The sequence below is a fragment of the Bufo gargarizans genome, chromosome 5, assembly GCF_014858855.1.
Source record: "Bufo gargarizans isolate SCDJY-AF-19 chromosome 5, ASM1485885v1, whole genome shotgun sequence".
NCBI lineage: Eukaryota > Metazoa > Chordata > Amphibia > Anura > Bufonidae > Bufo > Bufo gargarizans.
In genome coordinates, this window is record NC_058084.1 from 431888985 (window position 1) to 431909810 (window position 20826).

Genomic DNA, 20826 nt, shown 5'->3' on the forward strand with positions numbered 1-20826 from the left:
CCGCTTGTAAAAAATCAAATAAAAGTGGAATGTCTGGAACATCTAGCACATCCTCTATTGGCAAATATGTATAATAATAAAAAAATAAAAAAAAAGCCCTCCAAACTCTCAAATAGATATTAGAAGTGACCTTCTTACGACTCGCCAACAGAGTGGTGATAACATCCTCAGAGAGCCCTCTTTTCCTCAAAATTTCCCTTTCAACAGTCAGGACTTAACAGCCTTAAAAATGCATTGAAATGCCGGATCCGTCTTTCCGGTGTCATCTGGCAAAACGGATCCAGCATTTATTTTTTTCACCTTTTTTTTCGGTCTGCGCATGCACAGACCGATAGGACGGATCCGGCATTCCGGTATTTTGAATGCCGGATCCGGCACTAATACATTCCCATGGAAAAAAAATGCCAGATCCGGCATTCAGGCAAGACTTCCGTTTTTGTCGCCGGAGATGAAACCGTACCATGCTCCAGTTTTACTTTTTGCCTGATCAGTCAAAATGACTGAACTGAAGACATCCTGATGCATCCTAAACGGATTACTCTCTATTCAGAATGTTTGGGGATATGCCTGAACAGTTATTTTCCAGCATTGAGCCCTTTTGACGGAACTCAGTGCCAGAAAAGAAAAACGCTAGTGTGAAAGTACCCTTAACCCCTCTTCTATAACAGAATTTATCCACGGGCTGTTGGAGATCCTCTGTCACTGACCTGAAAATAGAGACAGGCGACCCCCCCACTGGAGGCCTGATGTCATTGGGGTTGCTTTTTTGAGGCATCTGACCCGGAAAAAAAGAAACCCCTTAGACTTCTTAGCTGCTCCCGCAAACTGTCTAGCCCTTTCTTTCCCCTTGAAAACGTCTCTAATTAAACCTGGGACGGAAGGATCTCCTAGGGGGCTGCTGACTGGTGGAGGGAAAGTCCTTTTTTCTATCAGAGGCCTTTTCTAGAAATAAGTCAAGGATCAACCCAAATAAGTATTCACCTTGGCACGGAATGGCGCAAAGCTTAGCTTTAGAACTAGCATCCCCATTCCAGCTTTTTAACCAAATAGCTCTACGAGCAGAGTGAGATAAGGTGGAAGCTCTGGCAGATAACTTTAATGCGTCAGCGAAAGTATCGGCCAGGAAATCCAGAGCATTATATATAGTAGAGAAGGAGGATATTAACAGCTCCCTAGGGATACCCCCTTTTATGTGAGCCTCCAACTCCCCCATCCACACTTTAAGGGATCTAGCAACAGAAGTGGCGGCAATAGTGGGTTTAAAGGCCGCCGCCGAGGCTTCCCAATTCATTTTTAAATAAATTTTGTCTCTTTTGTCCATCGGGTCTTTAAGAGAGCCCATATCTTCAAAAGGAAGTGACTTTTAGACTTCTTAGTTACAGGGGCATCAAGTTTTGGGGCCCTATTCCAAGAGGCAGAAACTTCATCAAAAGGATATTTACGTTTTAGGCTACTTTCACACCTGCGTTAGGTGCGGATCCGTCTGGTGTCTGCACAGACGGATCCGCACCTATAATGCAAACGCTTGTATCAGTTCAGAACGGATCCGTTTGCATTACCATGAACAAAAAAAATATATAATAATTTTTTTTGTTCATGACAATGCAAACTAATCCGTTTTGACTTACACTGAAAGTCAACGGGAAGCGGATCCATTTTCAATTGCACCATATTGTGTCAGTGAAAACGGATCCGTCCCCTTTGACTTACATTGTGTGCGGATCTGTCTGTCTCAGTTTCGTCAGACGGACACCAAAATGCTGCAAGCAGCGTTTTGCTGTTCGCCTCCAGAGCGGAATTGAGACTGAACGGAGGCAAACTGATGCATTCTGAATGGATCCGCATCCATTCTGAATGCATTGGGGCTGAACTGATCCGTTTTGGGCTGCTTGTGAGAGCCCTGAAACGGATCTCACAGGCGGACCCAGAAACGCCAGTGTGAAAGTTGGCTTACAGAGGAAGGAATAAACTTTCTATCAGGTTTTGTTTTACCACTCTTTAGCAATGACTACCTGAACATTTTTATGCACGTCAAAGACCTTTCTTCTCTTGGGGCCCAGACCCTCAGAGTCCTGAACTGGCTTCTGGTCATCTAAGCCCATGGTAGTACTTACTGCTTTGACTAGGGTGTTAATGTTCTCCGCATGAAAGAGCGGCTTCCCTGCGGATTAATCAACAGAGGACTCATTAAATGATAGCCATTCTCCCTCTTCCTCCAATCCTGAAAGTACATCACAGTCCTGTGGGGGGGGGGGGGGGGTTAGATGCGGCTGCAGAGGTACTTACACATGCTTGACAAAGAGGTTTAGCCCCAGCAGAGGGTAGCTTCCTTTTACACACAGCACAACTCTTTTCTTTAGATCTGGAGATCTTTCTAGAAGACTCCAAGACTCCTTAGATACCTAAACATAGAAGATGACCCCCATGACTAACAGGCAGCAGAAATATCGGGGTACAAGCCCTCTTACTCCACCTTGGTACCGGCGTATCATTGGTGGTTTCAGTTCGCGGAGTCTGCTCCATGCTCAAACAGCAGTATCAGCCAGAATGGAGGAACTGCCAGCTTCTTCCACACCAGCATGGCAGTGAGCCGGCTGGGCTTTTCTCTCCGGGCACGCATGCCAGTTCCCCCCACTTCCGGTCTTTACAGTGTTAGCATCCTCCTTTAGCCGCAACCCGGAAGTGCTTCTCCCCACGCATGTGCAGGCAGCCGGACATGCGATCCCTGCCGCAGAGGTCGGCAGACGCCCCTGGAAGGCAGAAACCCTCCTGGACCCAGAAGAAGACGGAGTGGGGTAGGAGAGAGAAGGAGGCCCACTCTCTTGCAGCAGGTCCTAAAGGAGGCTTATGCCGCCTGGGATAACCCTCCCAATACTGTAAACTAGTCAGGGCTCCCACAGCTCCTCTTCCACTTTTTAGCGGTTCCTAGCCTACCTGTCCCTTAGGACAGGAAACAGAACCGGGGGTAGAGGGGTGGACCTCTTTTAAAGTAGTTCTGGTTCCTGTTTCCTCTCTTGAGGAGGACGAGGCGGTTTCTCCAGGGTTGCTGTTACAGGCGAAGGGGAAAATGTGATCAAGTATAGCAGTAATGCAGTTTACAATTATTCATGTTTGCAAGTGTCCTTGTGCATAAACCAGTGTGCTGCTACTTGTAGATATAGTAGCTTCCACCTGAACTCCCTTTTTATACATAGTTTGGAGGTGCTGGTCTAACGCTTTTGTCTTGATCCAGTTCCTTGCCTAGATATTTGCCAAGAACTCACCACCTAACAGCAAAGGGGATGGGACCTTCGAGGGCCCCTTAACAGTGGCATGGTATGCCTCTATAGTATGTATGCCCTAATCTAATAACAACTAAAAAAAATGAACATGCAATTTACAAGGGTCAGTCACTGATTAATCATTCCTCTAACTTAAAATGGCCCACCAATTATATAGGAATACAATGAAAGCACGGGGCTATGTACAATAATCATTGTTCTAAAAGCTCTGCACATCAAACAGCTTTACAGACCAGACGAGGTCTATGCTGCCTACCCGCTCTGTCTCCTAGGCTCACATATCTAGTAGGTGGAGCGCGCTGTAGGACATAAGCAGAAGCAGGGTCCTCTATCTACTAGTGCATCAATATTAACAGCTCCCAGCATGAAATGTGTCCAATCCGTGCAATGTAGTTAGAAATAGGATTATTGCGCACACTCCTGCATTCTCCTCTGTAGCTGCACTTTAAAAGAGTCCCTCCTGGTCCAATACAAATCATGCAGACCGGTATCCATTAATATGAGTCTTCTAAAGACTGCTTCTAAAAGGTAGGTTCACACCTCCATTGAAATGATCCAGCAGAGAACAGTCTGCTGGAGGTCACTGGATCCAGCCTAGCCAGATACTGCCGCTCATCTGCAGATCTGTCCAGTTTCCAGCATCAGCTCTGGGTTTCGGCCAGACAAAAACCATTGCATGTAGTGAGATTTGTCTTGCCCGAAACCTGGCATTTGCCCAGAAAGTATCCGAATCCCATTATAGTCAATGGGGTCCCGCGGTGAGCAACGGTAACCAGCTAGGCCAAATCTGGGGAATTCCGGAAGGCTGTTGGATCAAAGTGTGAATCTACCTTAAAAGGGTTCTCCGGGAATTAAGAAAATTAAAATACTTATTACGTTATAATAAATATATTTCCAAATACCTTTCATTATTTATTATGGCTCGTTTTGTCGGGGGAGCAATCATCAGGGGAAACAAAATGGCAGCTTTCCAACCAGTACACACAGAACCTGTCCTAACCACACAGGAGGACAAGTTACTTCATAACACAGAGGTAAAGAGCTGCCTCATCCTCCTCTCTACTTGTCAGTGATTATGATCCTGAATACAGCTGATAAGAACTTTAGCTGAATTTCTGGGGAATTTAGTTCAGAGGAGACATGAAGTACAGAGAGGACGGACAGGACAGACTGGTGATATGGAGCTGTGGTAATGGAGACTGCATACAAGTGCTGCTCATTACCCCCACCCTCCTCTCTGTACTTCATGTCTCCTCGTCATTTCCATTCCCACAGAGCAGAGAGGAGGATGAGGCAGCTCTTTACCTCCGTGTTGTGAAGTAACTTGTCCTCCTGTGTGATTAGGACAGGTTCTCTGTGTACTGGTAGGACGGCAGCCATTTTATTTCTCCTAGTGATTTCTCCATAGACAAAACTAGACACTAACTAATGAAAGGTATTTGGGAATATATTTATTATAAAGTAATATTTAAGTATTTTCATTTTCTTAATTCCTATGATAGTCATCAATATGAGATAGGCAGGGGTCCGACTCCTAGCAACCCTGCCGATCAGCTGTTTGAAGAGAAGACAGCACCCCTACGAGCACAGCCTTCTTCGCTCTGTTCAGTAATTGTAGTGGTAAGCAGGTGTAATTACAAGTATGGCGTCCCCATTCACTTCTATTGGACGGTTCTGTCATATTATATTGGACAGAGCCGTCCCATAGAAGTGAATGGGGACGCCATACTTGTAATTACACCCACTCACCACTGAAATTGCTGCGACTAGAGATGAGCGAATTTCATGTTATGAAATTCGTTCACTCTGCGTTTGGTGGTAAAAGCAGAATTGCTTTATGGGTTCTGTTACCACGGACATTATGCAATTTTATGACTGAATGCATAATGGAATGCCTTTAGAGGCATTCCGTTATTCATTCCGCCATAATAGGGCTGCTCAATGGATCTGTCCCTTTTCCATTATGCAGGAGAGGACTCCCCTGCGTTATGGTCCGTGGTAACGGAATCCATAACGCAATTCCGCTTTTACCTCCAAATGAAGCGTTAACAAATTTCAAAATATGTAATTTGCTCATCTCTTGCTGCGACAAGCAGGTAAACGGAGCAGAGAAGGCAGTGCTGTATTCTCTTCAAACAGCTGATCGGTGGAAGTGCCAGGTGTCGGACCCCCGCCGATCTTATATTGATGACCTATCCTCCGGAAAGGTCATCAATAGTTAAAAAAGCAACCTCTTTAACATTGCCGCTGATCTGACTGTTGCTAATTGTATTCATCTGGATCGCAGACTGGTATTTGGCGCCTGTTAATCTGCACCCCAAGTGGATACAACAGGTTGTCAAAGAGGTGGACCTGTGTGCAATTTTGAAGTTACTGAGCATCAAGAACTTTTATGTAATGGGTTTTTGTTTTGTTCTGAAAATTGACAGTTCTGGTTGGTTTCATTGTGCGAATGCCCTACTCAAATGTGAATGACCACCCTTGAACATATTTGTATTAATTATCTAAATGGGTTCAGACTCTGTGACAGCTAATTTCTTAATATAAGTTTACGACGATAATTTTTTTAATAACCGTTCCAAATTCTATGCATAGACCTAGAGTGTGATAAAATGTTGGCAGCATCCACTAGGGGGAGCCTAGGAGTTTACTGCACACTGCAATCAACAACATAGAAGAAAACTCCCCCTAGTGGTGGCTACACCACACTGAATGCTATCATTTATCTCTAGAACTAAGACGGGGATTTGGGGCATAGCAAAATGATCACTATAAAAATATATTTAAAAAAATATATAGTAGCACAGAATTTCAATGTAAAATTATATTAACAGGTGGATGTTGACTTTAAACTCAGACACTTTTGTTACAAAATTGGATCTGTTTAAAGGAGTATAAAAATATACAAACATAAATATATACGTGAAAATGGTATGTACAAACAGGAGTCTTTTTTGTACATACTTTGTGCCTAAACCGATCGAATCTTACATTACCTTTAATTTATTGATCATAGTTTCTTCTGAGTCCATTGACATGGATAGCCCATGAATTAGTCGTTTTGCCAGCATTCTAGCGTAGAACTAAAAAATACCAGAAAGAAAAGGGTTATTACACCGCACAAGAAGTATGTCATCACCATTGGGTAGATGGATGAGATAAAAGACATCTTAGTAACTGGAATGTAATGTTCTGATCCAGGCTTCCCTCCTTACACTGCCCATGGGGGGCCGACTTGGAATTCCAGAACATGTGCTCACTGTGTAACCCAGGGCAGGAGGATACAAGACATGAGATGAACGATCATATGGAGAACAGTTATCAGCCATGATCCCCCACTAACATACACATTCTTGTAAGTTGGGGTCTGCCTCTCCCCATTCATCATGTGATGAAGCATGATCAGTTCATAAGGGTCAATGTCAGGAAAATAATGATTCGTCCATCAGGCCACGATCATTAGTATAAACTTAAAGGGGTTGTCAGAGTTAAAAGCTTAACCCGGGCCCCACCTACTATAGTCAAACAACTGTTACAGGGAGGGACCGCTAGGGGACTAATATCTTTATTATATAAAACCCTACTTGACAAATGCACCTCTTCGGACCCCCTGTCAGTCAAAAATAAATGGGAACGGGACCTGGGCGGGATCTCCCATGCACAATGGGATGATGTCCTTGCCTTGTCCCCTGCTCTTTATTTGATTCATAGGGTGTACAGAACCCCTAAGTTCCTATTTCAAATTGGACTCCGTTCCGATTCATTCTGTCCGCGATGTAAAGAAACTGAAGCATCTATGTTACATATGATTTGGGAGTGCTCAAAATTGGGAGACTTCTGGACGGGAATAAGAAAAACGATAACCAAAACAACTGGAATCCAGGTTCCCAATGACCCTAGGTTCTGTGTATTGGGCATTTTGGATTCAGCAGGTATTGCTGACAAAAAGGCCCTGTGTGTCCAGAGGATGCTTTTCCAGGCAAGAGTACTGATTGCTAAGCACTGGATACAGGCGTGCCCCCCCTCTGTACGAGAATATATAAACAGGATGAATAATGTGATACAATTTGAAAGGGGAATTTATATGAAAAGAAAATGTCTTACTAAATTTGTTACGATATGGCAAGATTGGCTAGATACCCCTAGTATGGCGTCTGCAGCGCTACTGAGAGATTGTCTGAGACCGGTTGACGTCCCTATTTTAGAACTGGACGTGGAATAGAACTAGTGACCTTACAATAAACTGCCCTAACAGTTTACGCAATATCTGCTCTCATACGTGAAAAGATTTCAGTGGTATAGAGCTGGAGTATAAGACGTGTCACCCCTATGAGATACAGTTGGGATATGGGTGGGAGGGTTTAGTTTTTATGTTAGGTGGTGTCCGTGGAGCGGATTTCAATTCATTGTTGATTGTCATAAGATGTTGGATATATCTATAATCTGTCTGTGATTTGCCTTTGCTACTGATGCAATGTATGTCAAATATTGTATGATGTATGGGAACTTAAGGGGAAAAGGGAGACACCTCTTACTTGTTGTATCTTTTACAAAATATATTACAGTAAAAATTATGTTTGATAAAAAAAAAAAAAAAAAGCTTAACCCGGACATATCCCCATTTTCCCCTACTCAGCCCCTCAGATATGAGCATTTTATGCTCCGATACTCTCCCTTACCCTGCGCTGAATCACTCAGGGTAAGCGTTTTTTTTCTGGAGATCCGGTGATGTACCGGGCTCTCCATGGGGAAAGCTAGGCAGAGGCTCCCGTCTAGCAGTGTAGCCGGTGACATCACTGGCACTAATGGGTGGGCTTTAGCGCTGCCCTAGCCTGTAAAAAGACTAGGGCAGCGCTAAAGCCCGCTCATCAGTGCCGGTGATGTCACCGGCTACACTGGAAGGTGGAAGCGTTTTCCTAGCAGTGTAAATGAGTAAACAAAAAAGCCTTTGCCATGAGCGATAATGCGCAGAGGAAGGGAGAGCATCGGAGCATGAAATAGTCATCTCAAAGGCCTGCCTGGGTGAAAACGGGAACATGTCCGAGTTCAGCTCTGAACCCGGACAACACCTTTAAAGAAATTAAAGAAAAGGTGTGGCTTTACAGGAAAGGAGAGTGACCTAATATGCAACTGCAGCACAACACTAGTATAAAAAGTGTCTCAAACTAAGGGTACATTCACATGACTATGGGGCAGCCCGTAACTGTTTTGCGGCCCACAAACCACGGATCTACAAAGAACGGGCACCAGCTGTGTGCGCTCTACCTCGCGATGCATACCCATCGACTTTAATGGGTCCGTGAACTGCAAGATGCTGCATGTTGTATCTTTTGCGCTGCAGAGGCATGGACCTGAAAACACACGGAAGGGTTTCTGTGTGTTTCCACGTGCTTTTGGGTCCGTGCCTCCGTGCTGCAAAAGACAAGACATGTCCCATCTTTGGCCGCATCTTGTGATGCAAGTCAAATGGGTCCGCACACGGCTGATGCACGTGTTTTGTGGATCCGTGGTTGGCAAAACAGGCACAGCCGTCCCATGGTTGTGTGAATACACCCCAAGTCAACCAATAGTTGGTAAAGAGCTGACAAAAGTGTCTGACCCTGCACCAGATTATTATCCAGCCTGAGCCCCGGTGAGAAATCTGGTGCAGGTCTAGACCGCCGGTCTAAGGTTATGCCATCTGTAGGATTAGTAAATCTGTCTCAGCGTGTGCCCAAAGCTGTGGGATTAACTGGCAGGAACAAGAAACTTCACCTTGACATTATGATGATGAGAATAATAACCGCATGACACCTACGGATTCTCAGTTGGCCGTGTACAGTACAAGGTGACCAATGGAAAGCTCTCTGCCACCCAAACTCTGCTCGTTGGACTGTCAATGTGTGTTTATAGACAAGATATAGGGTCGCAGTGGCCGTACACACATGCCAATAAATGAGAGCAGCTGATCTGCCAAGACTGTTATAGGGGTTGTACTGGACTAGAACAATATGGCTCCATCTCTCCAAAAACAGCACAACTGTCCACAGGTTGGCTGCGGCATTGCAGTACTGCTCTATTCACTTCAAAAGAGCTCAACTGCAATATCAGACGCAACCCTGGAGACAGGTGTGGCGCTGTTTTAGAAAGTAAGCAGTGATGTCTTTCTAATCCTGTAGAGCAGCTGTAAGTGCCATAGAGTAGGGAGTACGTGGACATTTGCCTATATCCCCTGTGCAAAGTTAAAACTTCTTACTTTATTTCTCTTGAAAGGGTTAACTTATACTGTATAATACTGTGTACCTGCATTTTATATGTTGTGATATATATCCTGTTAATTATCACTGCATTTACATGGCTCTGTGGAAAGGGTTAATAAATACTGAGAGACTGTTAGAACTTTGATTGAGAAGCTGGTAATTTTCCACAGCCGCCATAGGGTTTAACCACTTCAGCCCCGCTAGCTGAAACCCCCTTCATGACCAGAGCACTTTTTACACTTCGGCACTACACTCCTTTCACCGTTTATCGCTCGGTCATGCAACTTACCACCCAAATGAATTTTATCTCCTTTTCTTCTCACCAATGGAGCTTTCATTTGGTGGTATTTTATTGCTGCTGACATTTTAACTTTTTTTGTTATTAATCAAAATGTAACGATTTTTTTGCAAAAAAATGACATTTTTCACTTTCAGCTGTAAAATTTTGCAAAAAAAACGACATCCATATATAAATTTTTCGCCAAATTTATTGTTCTACATGTCTTTGATAAAAAAAAAATGTTTGGGCAAAAAAAATAATGGTTTGGGTAAAAGTTATAGCGTTTACAAACTATGGTACAAAAATGTGAATTTCCGCTTTTTGAAAAAGCTCTGATTTTCTGAGCACCTGTCATGATTCCTGAGGTTCTACAATGCCCAAACAGTAGAAAAACCCCACAAATGACCCTATTTCGGAAAGTAGACACCCTAAGGTATTCGCTGATGGGCATAGTGAGTTCATAGAACTTTTTATTTTTTGTCACAAGTTAGCGGAAAATGATGATGATTTTTATTTTTTATTTTTTTCTTACAAAGTCTTATATTCCACTAACTTGCGACAAAAAATAAAAAATTCTAGGAACTCGCCATGCCCCTCACGGAATACCTTGGGGTGTCTTCTTTCCAAAATGGGGTCACTTGTGGCGTAGTTATACTGCCCTGGCAATTTAGGGGCCCATATGTGTGAGAAGTACCTTGCAATCAAAATGTGTAAAAAATGGCCGGTGAAATCCGAAAGGTGCACTTTGGAATATGTGCCCCTTTGCCCACCTTGGCATCAAAAAAGTGTCACACATCTGGTATCGCCGTACTCAGGAGCAGTTGGGGAATGTGTTTTGGGGTGTCATTTTACATATACCCATGCTGGGTGAGAGAAATATCTTGGCAAAAGACAACTTTTCCCATTTTTTTATACAAAGTTGGCATTTGACCAAGATATTTTTCTCACCCAGCATGGGTATATGTAAAATGACACCCCAAAACACATTCCCCAACTTCTCCTGAGTACGGCGATACCAGATGTGTGACACTTTTTTGCAGCCTAGATGCGCAAAGGTGCCCAAATTCCTTTTAGGAGGGCATTTTTAGACATTTGGATCCCAGACTTCTTCTCACGCTTTAGGGCCCCTAAAAAGCCAGGGCAGTATAAATACCCCACATGTGACCCCATTTTGGAAAGAAGACACCCCAAGGTATTCAATGAGGGGCCTGGCGAGTTCATAGAATTTTTATTTTTTTGCATAAGTTAGCGGAAATTGATTTTTTTTTGTTTTTTTCTCACAAAGTCTCACTTTCCGCTAACAAAAATTTCAATCTTTCATGGACTCAATATGCCCCTCAGCGAATACCTTGGGGTGTCTTCTTTCCGAAATGGGGTCACATGTGGGGTATTTATACTGCCCTGGCTTTTTAGGGGCCCTAAAGCGTGAGAAGAAGTCTGGAATATAAATGTCTAAAAATGTTTACGCATTTGGATTCCGTGAGGGGTATGGTGAGTTCATGTGAGATTTTATTTTTTGACACAAGTTAGTGGAATATGAGACTTAGTAAGAAAAAACAAACAAAAAATATATATATTTCCGCTAACTTGAGCCAAAAAAATGTCTGAATGGAGCCTTACAGGGGGGGTGATCAATGACAGGGGGGTGATCACCCATATAGACTCCCTGATCACCTCCATCATTGATCACCCCCCTGGTAAGGCTCCATTCAGACGTCCGTATGATTTTTACGGATCCATGGATCGGATCCGCAAAACACATGCGGACGTCTGAATGGAGCCTTACAGGGGGGTGATCAATGACAGGGGGTGATCAGGGAGTGTATATGGGATGATCACCCCCCTGTAAGGCTCCATTCAGACGTCCGCATGTGTTTTGCGGATCCGATCCATGTATCCATGGATCCGTAAAAATCATACGGACGTCTGAATGGAGCCTTGCAGGGGGGTGATCAATGACAGGGGGGTGATCAATGACAGGGGGTGATCAGGGAATCTATATGGGTGATCACCCGCCTGTCATTGATCACCCCCCTGTAAGGCTCCATTCAGACGTCCGCATATGTTTTGCGGATCCGATCCATGTATCCATGGATCCGTAAAAATCATACGGACGTCTGAATGGAGCCTTGCAGGGGGGTGATCAATGACAGGGGGGTGATCAATGACAGGGGGTGATCAGAGAATCTATATGGGTGATCACCCGCCTGTCATTGATCACCCCCCTGTAAGGCTCCATTCAGACGTACGTATGTGTTTTGCGGATCCGATCCATGTATCTGTGGATCCGTAAAAATCATACGGACGTCTGAACGGAGCCTGACAGGGGGGTGATCAATGACAAGGGGGTGATCAGGGAGTTTATATGTGGTGATCAGGGGTTTATAAGGGGTTAATAAGTGACGGGGGGGGGGGGGGTGTAGTGTAGTGTTTGGTGCGACTTTACTGACCTACCTGTGTCCTCTGGTGGTCGATCCTAACAAAAGGGACCACCAGAGGACCAGGTAGTAGGTATATTAGACGCTGTTATCAAAACAGCGTCTAATATACCTTTAGGGGTTAAAAAAAAAATCACATCTCCAGCCTGCCAGCGAACGATCGCCGCTGGCAGGCTGGAGATCCACTCGCTTACCTTCTGTTCCTGTGAGCGCGCGCGCCTGCGTTCACAGGAAATCTCGGGTATCGCGAGATGACGCGCCGATGCGTCCAGGAGGAACAAATCAACCACCTCCCGGACGCATCGGCGCGTTAGGCGGTCGGGAGGTGGTTAAAGTAGACCCTGTTTTGGAGGGAAAACCCCAGACTTGTTTGCCACCAAAAGCAGACGGTCTAACCTTTTAAATGTCTGGTTTTAGCCATGTTGTTAAGGCTACATGCACACGACCGTATGTGTTTTGCGGTCCGCAAAAAAAAACGGATGACATCCGTATGCCATCCGATTTTTTTTTTTGCGGATCCATTGTAACAATGCTTAAAACAGACAAGAATAGGATATGTTCAATTTTTTTTGCGGGGCTACGGAATGGACATACTGATGGGGACAGCACACTCTAGGTGCATCCTAGCCGCAAAAAAAAACAAAAATAAAAACGGAACGGACACTGAAACAAACAACGTTCGTGTGCATGTAGCCTAAGTCTGGAACCCTGCTATATCATTGCCACAGAGTATCACTGAAGCTCTAATGTAAGTCTATACCAGACGGGAGTTGTAACATTGTATCTGTTTGTGCTGAGTTTCTCCACTTCACCCCTTCCACTAGAAGGTTCTAGTCTAGCAAAAACTGTACATAAGGCGAGCAGTCAGAGCCCCTAGTGTTCTGCAGTTAGGGAACAGTGCATTGAAAAGGAGACTCTGCCAGACTAGAGTGACCAGAAGAAGACGCTGCCACAGACCCTGGATCACCAGCCTTGGACCAGGGTACCAGCCTTCTGAAGAGAGAGAGGGACAGCTATCTCAGGCCTTTCCTCAGCATCAGACCCTTCGTCTGCCAGGGAGGAGACTGGAGAAGCCAGCCCTAGTCCTCGCCTATATTGTTTTGTACCTGAATTCCTCCAGTAAAGAAGCACCCTAGTTTACTGCAGACCCCAACTCTTTGGACTTATTTCCTATTGGGGTGGACCACACCTTACCATCCCTTCCGGAGAGCAGCAACACGTGGTGACACCTTGACGGTGTCCGGGAGGGGGGGGGGACCCAGCGTGGCGTTGGGCCACCCCAAACCCAGCCACTGCACAGCTTTAGGTTGAGACTGCGACTGAGCCCCATTGCAGCAGTGAAGTGAAAAAGGGCAGATGGGGGGCTGGCACAGGATTTGGTGTGCATAGTATTTTTCATTATATTAAGATATTTGGAGTCTCCTGCCAAGCTTTACTAATCCACAACCATCCACCTTTATATACTGTATGTATAAAACTACATACCTCCCGGCATCAGTACTGGAATACTATCTAAAGATGAGGGGTCAAGTTGAGCAGACAATGTTCTCGATATAAAACATACCTTCTGGAAAACATCTTTATCATCTATGTACTTGAAGACGGTAATAAAACTTGTTAGCTTGTCTTCCACCTCATTCTCAGTCATTCCCTTGGCCGATTTTTTCAGCATGTTATCACAATATTTGGCCAGCTGTGAGGATAATGGAGACATGAATGACACAAAACGTTACACAACTCACACTACAGCTGCTTCAACTATCAAAAAAATCTATTAATCTTCTCTGTGATATGTAATCTATAATGTATATTAAAGGGCCCTTTACACGGGCCGACAATTGAACAGGTTATCGCTAACGAGTGTTACTGATGAATGAGCAAAACACATTTTTGGTTTTGCATTTTAATTTTTTCCTTTCCACGTTTCAATAGCCATAACTTTTTTAATTTTCTGTTTATATAGCCATATGAGGGCTTATTTTTTGCTGGATAAGGCTACTTTCACACTTGCTATAGCCTTTTCCGCCAGCTTTTTCCGGCCCGCCCCCATTAAAGTGAAAGGGCCGGAGAGGACTTCCGGCAGCATGGGGGACTTGCGGTAGCACGGATCCGGCAGGCTGTTCCCGCGCCAGAACAGCCTGCCGGAAAAGGCTACAGCAAGTGTAAGAAGTAGTCCAGGTTGTATTATTTAATTTACCATGTCTGTTATAGATAAACAGAAAAAAATAATCTTTGTGGGGCTAAACTGAGAAAAAAAAAACACCAACTACAATTCCACAAAGGTTTTTGGGGTTTTGACATCACAGCGGTCACTGTTTTCCAAAAATTACATGACGTCCTTATTCTGCGGCTCAATAGCAAACGTTTAAAAAAAATAAAAACCTTTGAAAAAATTTTTGGGGATAAAAAAAAAACTAAAAAAACATACTTTTCTTTGCATCAGCATTTTCGGACAGTCAGAACTTTTTTCTACATTTCCATCCACCAAGCTATAAGATGGCTTGTTTTTTTGTGGAACAAACTGTAGTTTTTATTGGTACTATGTTTGTGGTACATACGACTTTTTGATCATATTAGGGTACATTCACACGACAGTGTGTAATCCTTTCCGTTTTGCGGTCTGCAAATAAAGGAACCGTGTGTCCGCATTTTGCAGACAAAAGACTTCCGTTTGTGTGCCGTATGTCTTCCGTTTTTTACGGCCCGCAAAAGGCGGAAGAAAAAAAATAAAAGACTTATTAAGGCCTTCAAAAATACGGAAACGGATCCGCAAAAAAAGGATGACATATGGAAACCATTTCGTATGTCATCCGCAATTTGCGGATCCATTGACTTGAATTGGGCTGCGGACCGATCTGTGCGGACAATAGTAGTACAAAGCTTAATTTTTTTGCGGACTAGAAATGCGGAAACACAGATGCGGACAACATACTGAACGTTGTCCGCACATTTTATTCACCTATAGAAATTAATGGATCCGTATTCCGCAAAACGCGGATTGGATGTAGACAAAATTATACGGTCGTGTGAATGCACCCTTGTTTTTTTGGGAAAGGGAAGGGGGAGGGGAACAAAAAAAAAAAAAAAAAAAAAAAAGATGAATCGTGTTTTTCATTTTTACCATCACCATGTTCACAAGAATTAAAAAAATAAATAAAAATAATAAAATATATATATATATATATATATATATATATATATATATATATATATATTTTAACAGTTCAGACATTTTCGGAGTCTATGCACCCTTTGTACATACAACAGCAGGGAGCTTACCATGGCAGGCCTGGAAGGCTTCAAATGCGTCCTGGCTGCCATGGTAACCGATCGGAGCCCTGCAATTTCACTGGGTGGGATCCATCGGAAGGCAGAGGGAGGCGCATCCCTCTGTCTTACCCCACAGGTGCCGTGAACAGTGCTGATCGCCGCACCTGAGGAGTTAAATACCGGGCTTTGGTGGGATTGGTGTTCCCCTTCATTGCAGCTGGGAGCCTGCTGTATGATACAGCCGGCACCCGCCACATATAGAGCAGGCTCATTGCAGCAGCCAGCTGCATACATTACATATACGGGTAAGTCATGGTTGACGGGGTTAATCATTCATTTCAATGGGCACATGTAATGCTACATTAAAAGATCACTCACCAATTCAGGAGCTTTGCAGACCGACTTAGGCTCTCTATAGTTCACCACACATGTAAGAGCCTATAAAAAAAAAAGCTAAATATTAACGACAAATCATCTGCTCAGGTCGCTCGATCCGCCGAGCAGGTTTTCCTGTCATTTTACATCACAGCATCTGTATATTTTCTGATAGAAGACGGCCTAAAATACAGCCCCTTGCTAGAAGAACTGGACTGTCAATACCACGAAAAGTGGAAGTAGCGCATAGACTGGGACCTAGCTTAAATGCTGCAGATGGACCTAGAGAGAACATGGAGAGGTCCCCAAGAGCGAGGCAGGTCATCATGAAGTACTTAGATTTCACAGCCAAAGAGAACATCATACGAGCCTATCGGGCTCGCAAAGAACCGCTGACTTACCAAGGTCATAAAATCATGCTGTTCAACGACTACTCTGCAGTAGTGACAAAAAAGAGACGAGCTTTCAGCGGGGTTTGTCCTTTTTTGTTTCAGCGCAATATCCGATTTCAACTAGTGTACCCTGCAGTGCCGCGTGTCAGATGTGCAGATGGATCATTCAAGACTTTTGAATCTGCCTCGGAGGCTGAAGCCTTTTTCGCTCAGGGTCCATATTTATCAGATCGATAGGGCAGGGAGGGAGTAGACAAAAGCGGACCAAGAACCACGTTGCGCAACTCACCTGGATCATCACCAGGTCAAACAAAGCAGGGGATGGACCGCAAAACACCAGCAGCCAAGGAGCAAAGGCGACATCGATGCTTACGGACTTCTTGCTAGGATCCACAGATATATCTTAATGTGGCGTGGAGCTATGAAGGTACTGTCACATTAGGTAATTATCTTCCCCAACATGTCCAGATTTGGAGGGAACGGAGTGTCGTGAGTAAGGGTACTTTCACACTTGCGGCAGGACGGATCCGACAGGCTGTTCACCCTGTCGGATCTGTCCTTCCGCTATTTTGCCGCCGGACCGCCGCTCCGTGCCCATTGACAGTACGGCAGTTTGCGGTGAGATGCCGCCGGACTAAAAAGTCAGACATGCAGGACTTTAAGTCATTATAGTTATTGGGAACGGTGCGGCAGTCCGGCGGCATGCCGAAATAGCGGAAGGACGGATCCGACAGGGTGAACAGCCTGTCGGATCCGTCCTGCCGCAAGTGTGAAAAGTAGCCTTACCAGAAAAACTCTTTACAGAGAGACTACCGCTTGGTTCACAATGTTACAAATTTTTTTCCTGTTGGAGTTATTATTGTTTTGATCCTGCAGATTACTTTATCGTAATGCAGTAGCAATTAGCAATCCCAAATGAAGCCAATCTGAGATCAAACAATCAAAATTGCTTTGACAAGATCTTACTGAGAGGGACAGGTCCCCAATCTATATCCTTTCTCTACTCCCAAGTCAGAGAAGCCTTAGGGGATGGGCTGCCCCACTGTCATTTAGACCATGGGACCAGATTTTGGAAGATCAAGAGGCGGGGGACAAGATTCTGAAAGGCTGGTGGGCACCGAGAAAAATCAATACTAAATGAAACCTGGAGAGACACACATTTTAGGATACTGCATACTGCTATCTATGCTTACAATTTGCTGCCAGCCCCTAGCAGACCAAACAAACTAAAAAGTTGGCCAAAATGTCTCACACCACACACAGACCTGCCCATAGACCTATTCTCTATGGGGTCAAGTAGCACAAATAGTCAAAGATATCTGGAACCTCAATATTCCCCTAAGACCTATGATCTATCTCTTCCATTACTGGGAGGAAATGGGCAGTGAGGGCCCAATTCGAACAAAGGCTACCGGTCCTATGGCATGTCATTGGTGACTAAGATGTCGTTTGCAAAATTGGCTGCGGCCCGTGATCCCCTCAAGAGGGTCAATCTTGCAAAACCTGAAAGGTTTACCGTCACTGGAACGTAGAGAAACAGAAAGGCGTAAGGAGGGAAGTGTAGGAAAGTTCTTTAAAAAAGAATGGCGCAGCTTTATAATGCAAATCCGCTCTAGCTCGGAAATTGAAACAATAATGAGACCCTTTACTCTTACCCTATAGTATTTGACTGAGCAACTGAAAGGCACGTTAGGTAGGCTGAAACAACGACACTAACATAACACCATTATTAGGCTGAAAGGTACATAACCATAACCTGCGGGAGGCCCTCGTGTATGCTTTGGTCATGGAAGGTTTCTCTTGTTCTTCTATGTACAGGACATGTTTGTATATGTTTTAATGATGGTTGTACGTTTTTATGTACGATGTATCGGGTCTCAAAAATATTTTTTTTAAAAATTTCAAACTGGACTGATCGGATTATTGTTCTGAGATCCTGAACTGGGCTATGGGGAAAGAAATAAAAAATGGCAGTAGACAGGTATAGCTCTGGCCTGCCACCATTAAGCTAAACACTAACTGCATAAGAAACTGAAATACAACTATGACCTTGCCTGCTTTCACTAAGGTCTCATGCAGGGGACCATATTACTGTGCAAAATCTCAGTTACATGGAGCGGTAATATGGCACGGATGGTCTATGGGGCCCTACGCCATCTCCATATGCCTCCGACTTCCTAAAGTGACATAAAGAGGGTTTTCTTTTTTACATTCAGTTTCTGTATGTGCCATCAGATGCCGTTTGCCGAAGCTACTCACCCTAAAAGCATTACTGTCTGATGGAACAAATTATCCAATTTAACAAATAGCCCCCCCATGTGTCAAGCCCCTCACAGGCAATATACTTAACCCGCTCACTGCGCCGTTCCTGGTCCCCGCACCGCCGCTGCTTCTCCCTGTACACAGATAAAAAAAATCCGGTGTTGGGGAGAGCAGCCAATGGCTGGCGGAGACGAGGCTCCCTCGCGTCACTCGCGATGTTAGGGAGGCTCGTCCCAGTCTGCCATTGGCTGCTCCTCCAACCCCTCCCCCCCCCCAACACTGGAAGCAGCAGCGGCAGTGCGGAGACCAGGAGCGGCACACGGAATGGGGTAAGTATATTACCTGTGAGAGGCCTGGCACACGGGGGTACTGTTTGTGAAATTGGATAACCCCTTTAAGGCTCTGTCCACACCTATACGTCGGATATATACCTTAAGCGTATTCTACACTGGCACCTCTATGGTCCTCTGTTGGGTAGATGACTATGTTCAGCACATCAACCAAGCACCATGTTAGAGCGAGATCAGAAAATGTATTGACTGCTGATGAGCGATATAGGTACTTAATTGGAAGCAATTTTCTTCATGGAAATTTCAGGGTAGGCCATGCAAGTGGAATGAAGGACAAGAAAATTAATTAAGAAAAGGCCAGAAATATCCTTGAACAGTTTAATATCTTTCATTTCACCATAGTACTTCTCATTCCATCAACAGCTATGAGGGTCAAAGGCCAATTAATTTTTTTTTTAAATACATTAAAATGGCAATTTAAGTGATGATCTGAATATAATAAAAACATAAAAGAGTTATGAAAACGTCCCAAACAACTGAAGGTAATAAAACCGGTATTAGGGATTGTCTGTTTCCTGCAGGACTAGGCTGCTGCATAGATTTAGGTCGTCTTGCATACAAAATCCCAGTACGACTGAAGATGCACAGTGGGTGGCACGGCTGCTGAAGAGACTGTTACCAAGAGTCTTCTGCATCGATCCTGCTGTAATCGATAGGACCGGTCCTCAAGGCTCATAGGGCAACATATGGCTTCCTCAGTAACTATAGAGCCCAATCTGCTCCCCGCCCTGTGTATCTGCATGCTCCGTGTCATACCGGTACAGACTTGTAAGTGGATCACAACATCTAACTGTTGCTCTAGAGTAGCTGCAGCCTAAGGCCCTATTCACACTACTTTAGAGCCTTATGTTTGGTGTATACACTGGGAAAATCTAATGTGAATGAGGGTTCAGCTACACAGCAACCTTGATTGCGTGGCACGTGTCGCACCCACGGATCGAAGTGTAGCTGTTCTAGCATAGAACACGTTTCCCACAGCCTCAGAATCCCAAAAATTCAATACTGCTGGATTTTTTTGTGATTCGGGGGTCGCAGCAAATGTGCGAGTCATGCTGGGACCCCATCCATTTCTATGCTAGCACCACTACAGTGAAATCCCACTGTTATCCTTGGGTGTGACAGCTGTTCTGGGGCAAGATCGTCCTGTGACCAAACACTTAGGCCTAAACTGCACCTTTCCAACTTCAGGACTTCAGTACTCACCTATCAGATCCCACAAGTCCAACCAGTTCCCTCTGCTGCAGCAGTGACATCAGGTTGACAACACGTGACCGCTGCAGCCATTCACTGGCTTTAGTGCAGCACCCAAGGAGGCCAGTGATTAGCTGCAGTGGTCATGCTGTCGACATGTCATCACCACAACTGGGTAAACAGAGCTGGACCGGCAGAAACGAAGCAGCAGTGTGGGATCTGTCAGGTAAGTAGATATCAGTACACTTTACTGCAGGCAGATCCCGAGAGTTGTCCGGTTTCCTCCTGAAACTTCAATTTATTTTATACGCAAGCAGAAAGCCTTAACGTGAATGTGTCATCAGAAAATGACCTATTGTTTAAATCACGCTTTTATGTTAAACAGATGGGTTTTTTTGTTTGTTTTTTTATTCTTAGTGAGTTTTCTTAATTTTTCATGTTTATTATTATTCACACTTATATCTTGCTACTACATTCCGCAGCACTTTACAGACATTAGCATCAACCTGTCCCCTAATTGGGCTCACAATATAGAACCCAGAGGAAACCCATGCAAACACGGGGAGAACATATAAACTCCATGCAGATGTTGTCCTTGGTCGGATTGGAACCCACCAGTGCTAATCACACACACCGGAAAGGAACCCACTACCTCCTATGGGAGGGTTTTCTAGGCATGACCTGTGCAGAGATCAGGAGGGAGTAGATAAGCCGTGATATCACCTATTGTGAATGATGTATCCTGTGT

At 44.4% G+C, this 20826-nt stretch overlaps 1 protein-coding gene across 4 annotated transcripts in view; it reads right to left on the reverse strand.

Annotated features, from left to right (window-relative positions):
* Positions 1-20826, reverse strand: part of CUL2 (cullin 2) — a 141827-nt gene that overhangs the window by 46364 nt on the left and 74637 nt on the right. For all 4 annotated transcript variants that reach the window (XM_044293253.1, XM_044293252.1, XM_044293251.1 and 1 more), the window contains 3 exons: positions 15887-15946; positions 13803-13931; positions 6278-6364 (listed from right to left, as the gene is read on the reverse strand). In XM_044293253.1, the coding sequence (XP_044149188.1) occupies positions 6278-6364; positions 13803-13931; positions 15887-15946 (276 nt within the window). The remainder of the gene's footprint in view (positions 1-6277; positions 6365-13802; positions 13932-15886; positions 15947-20826) is intronic.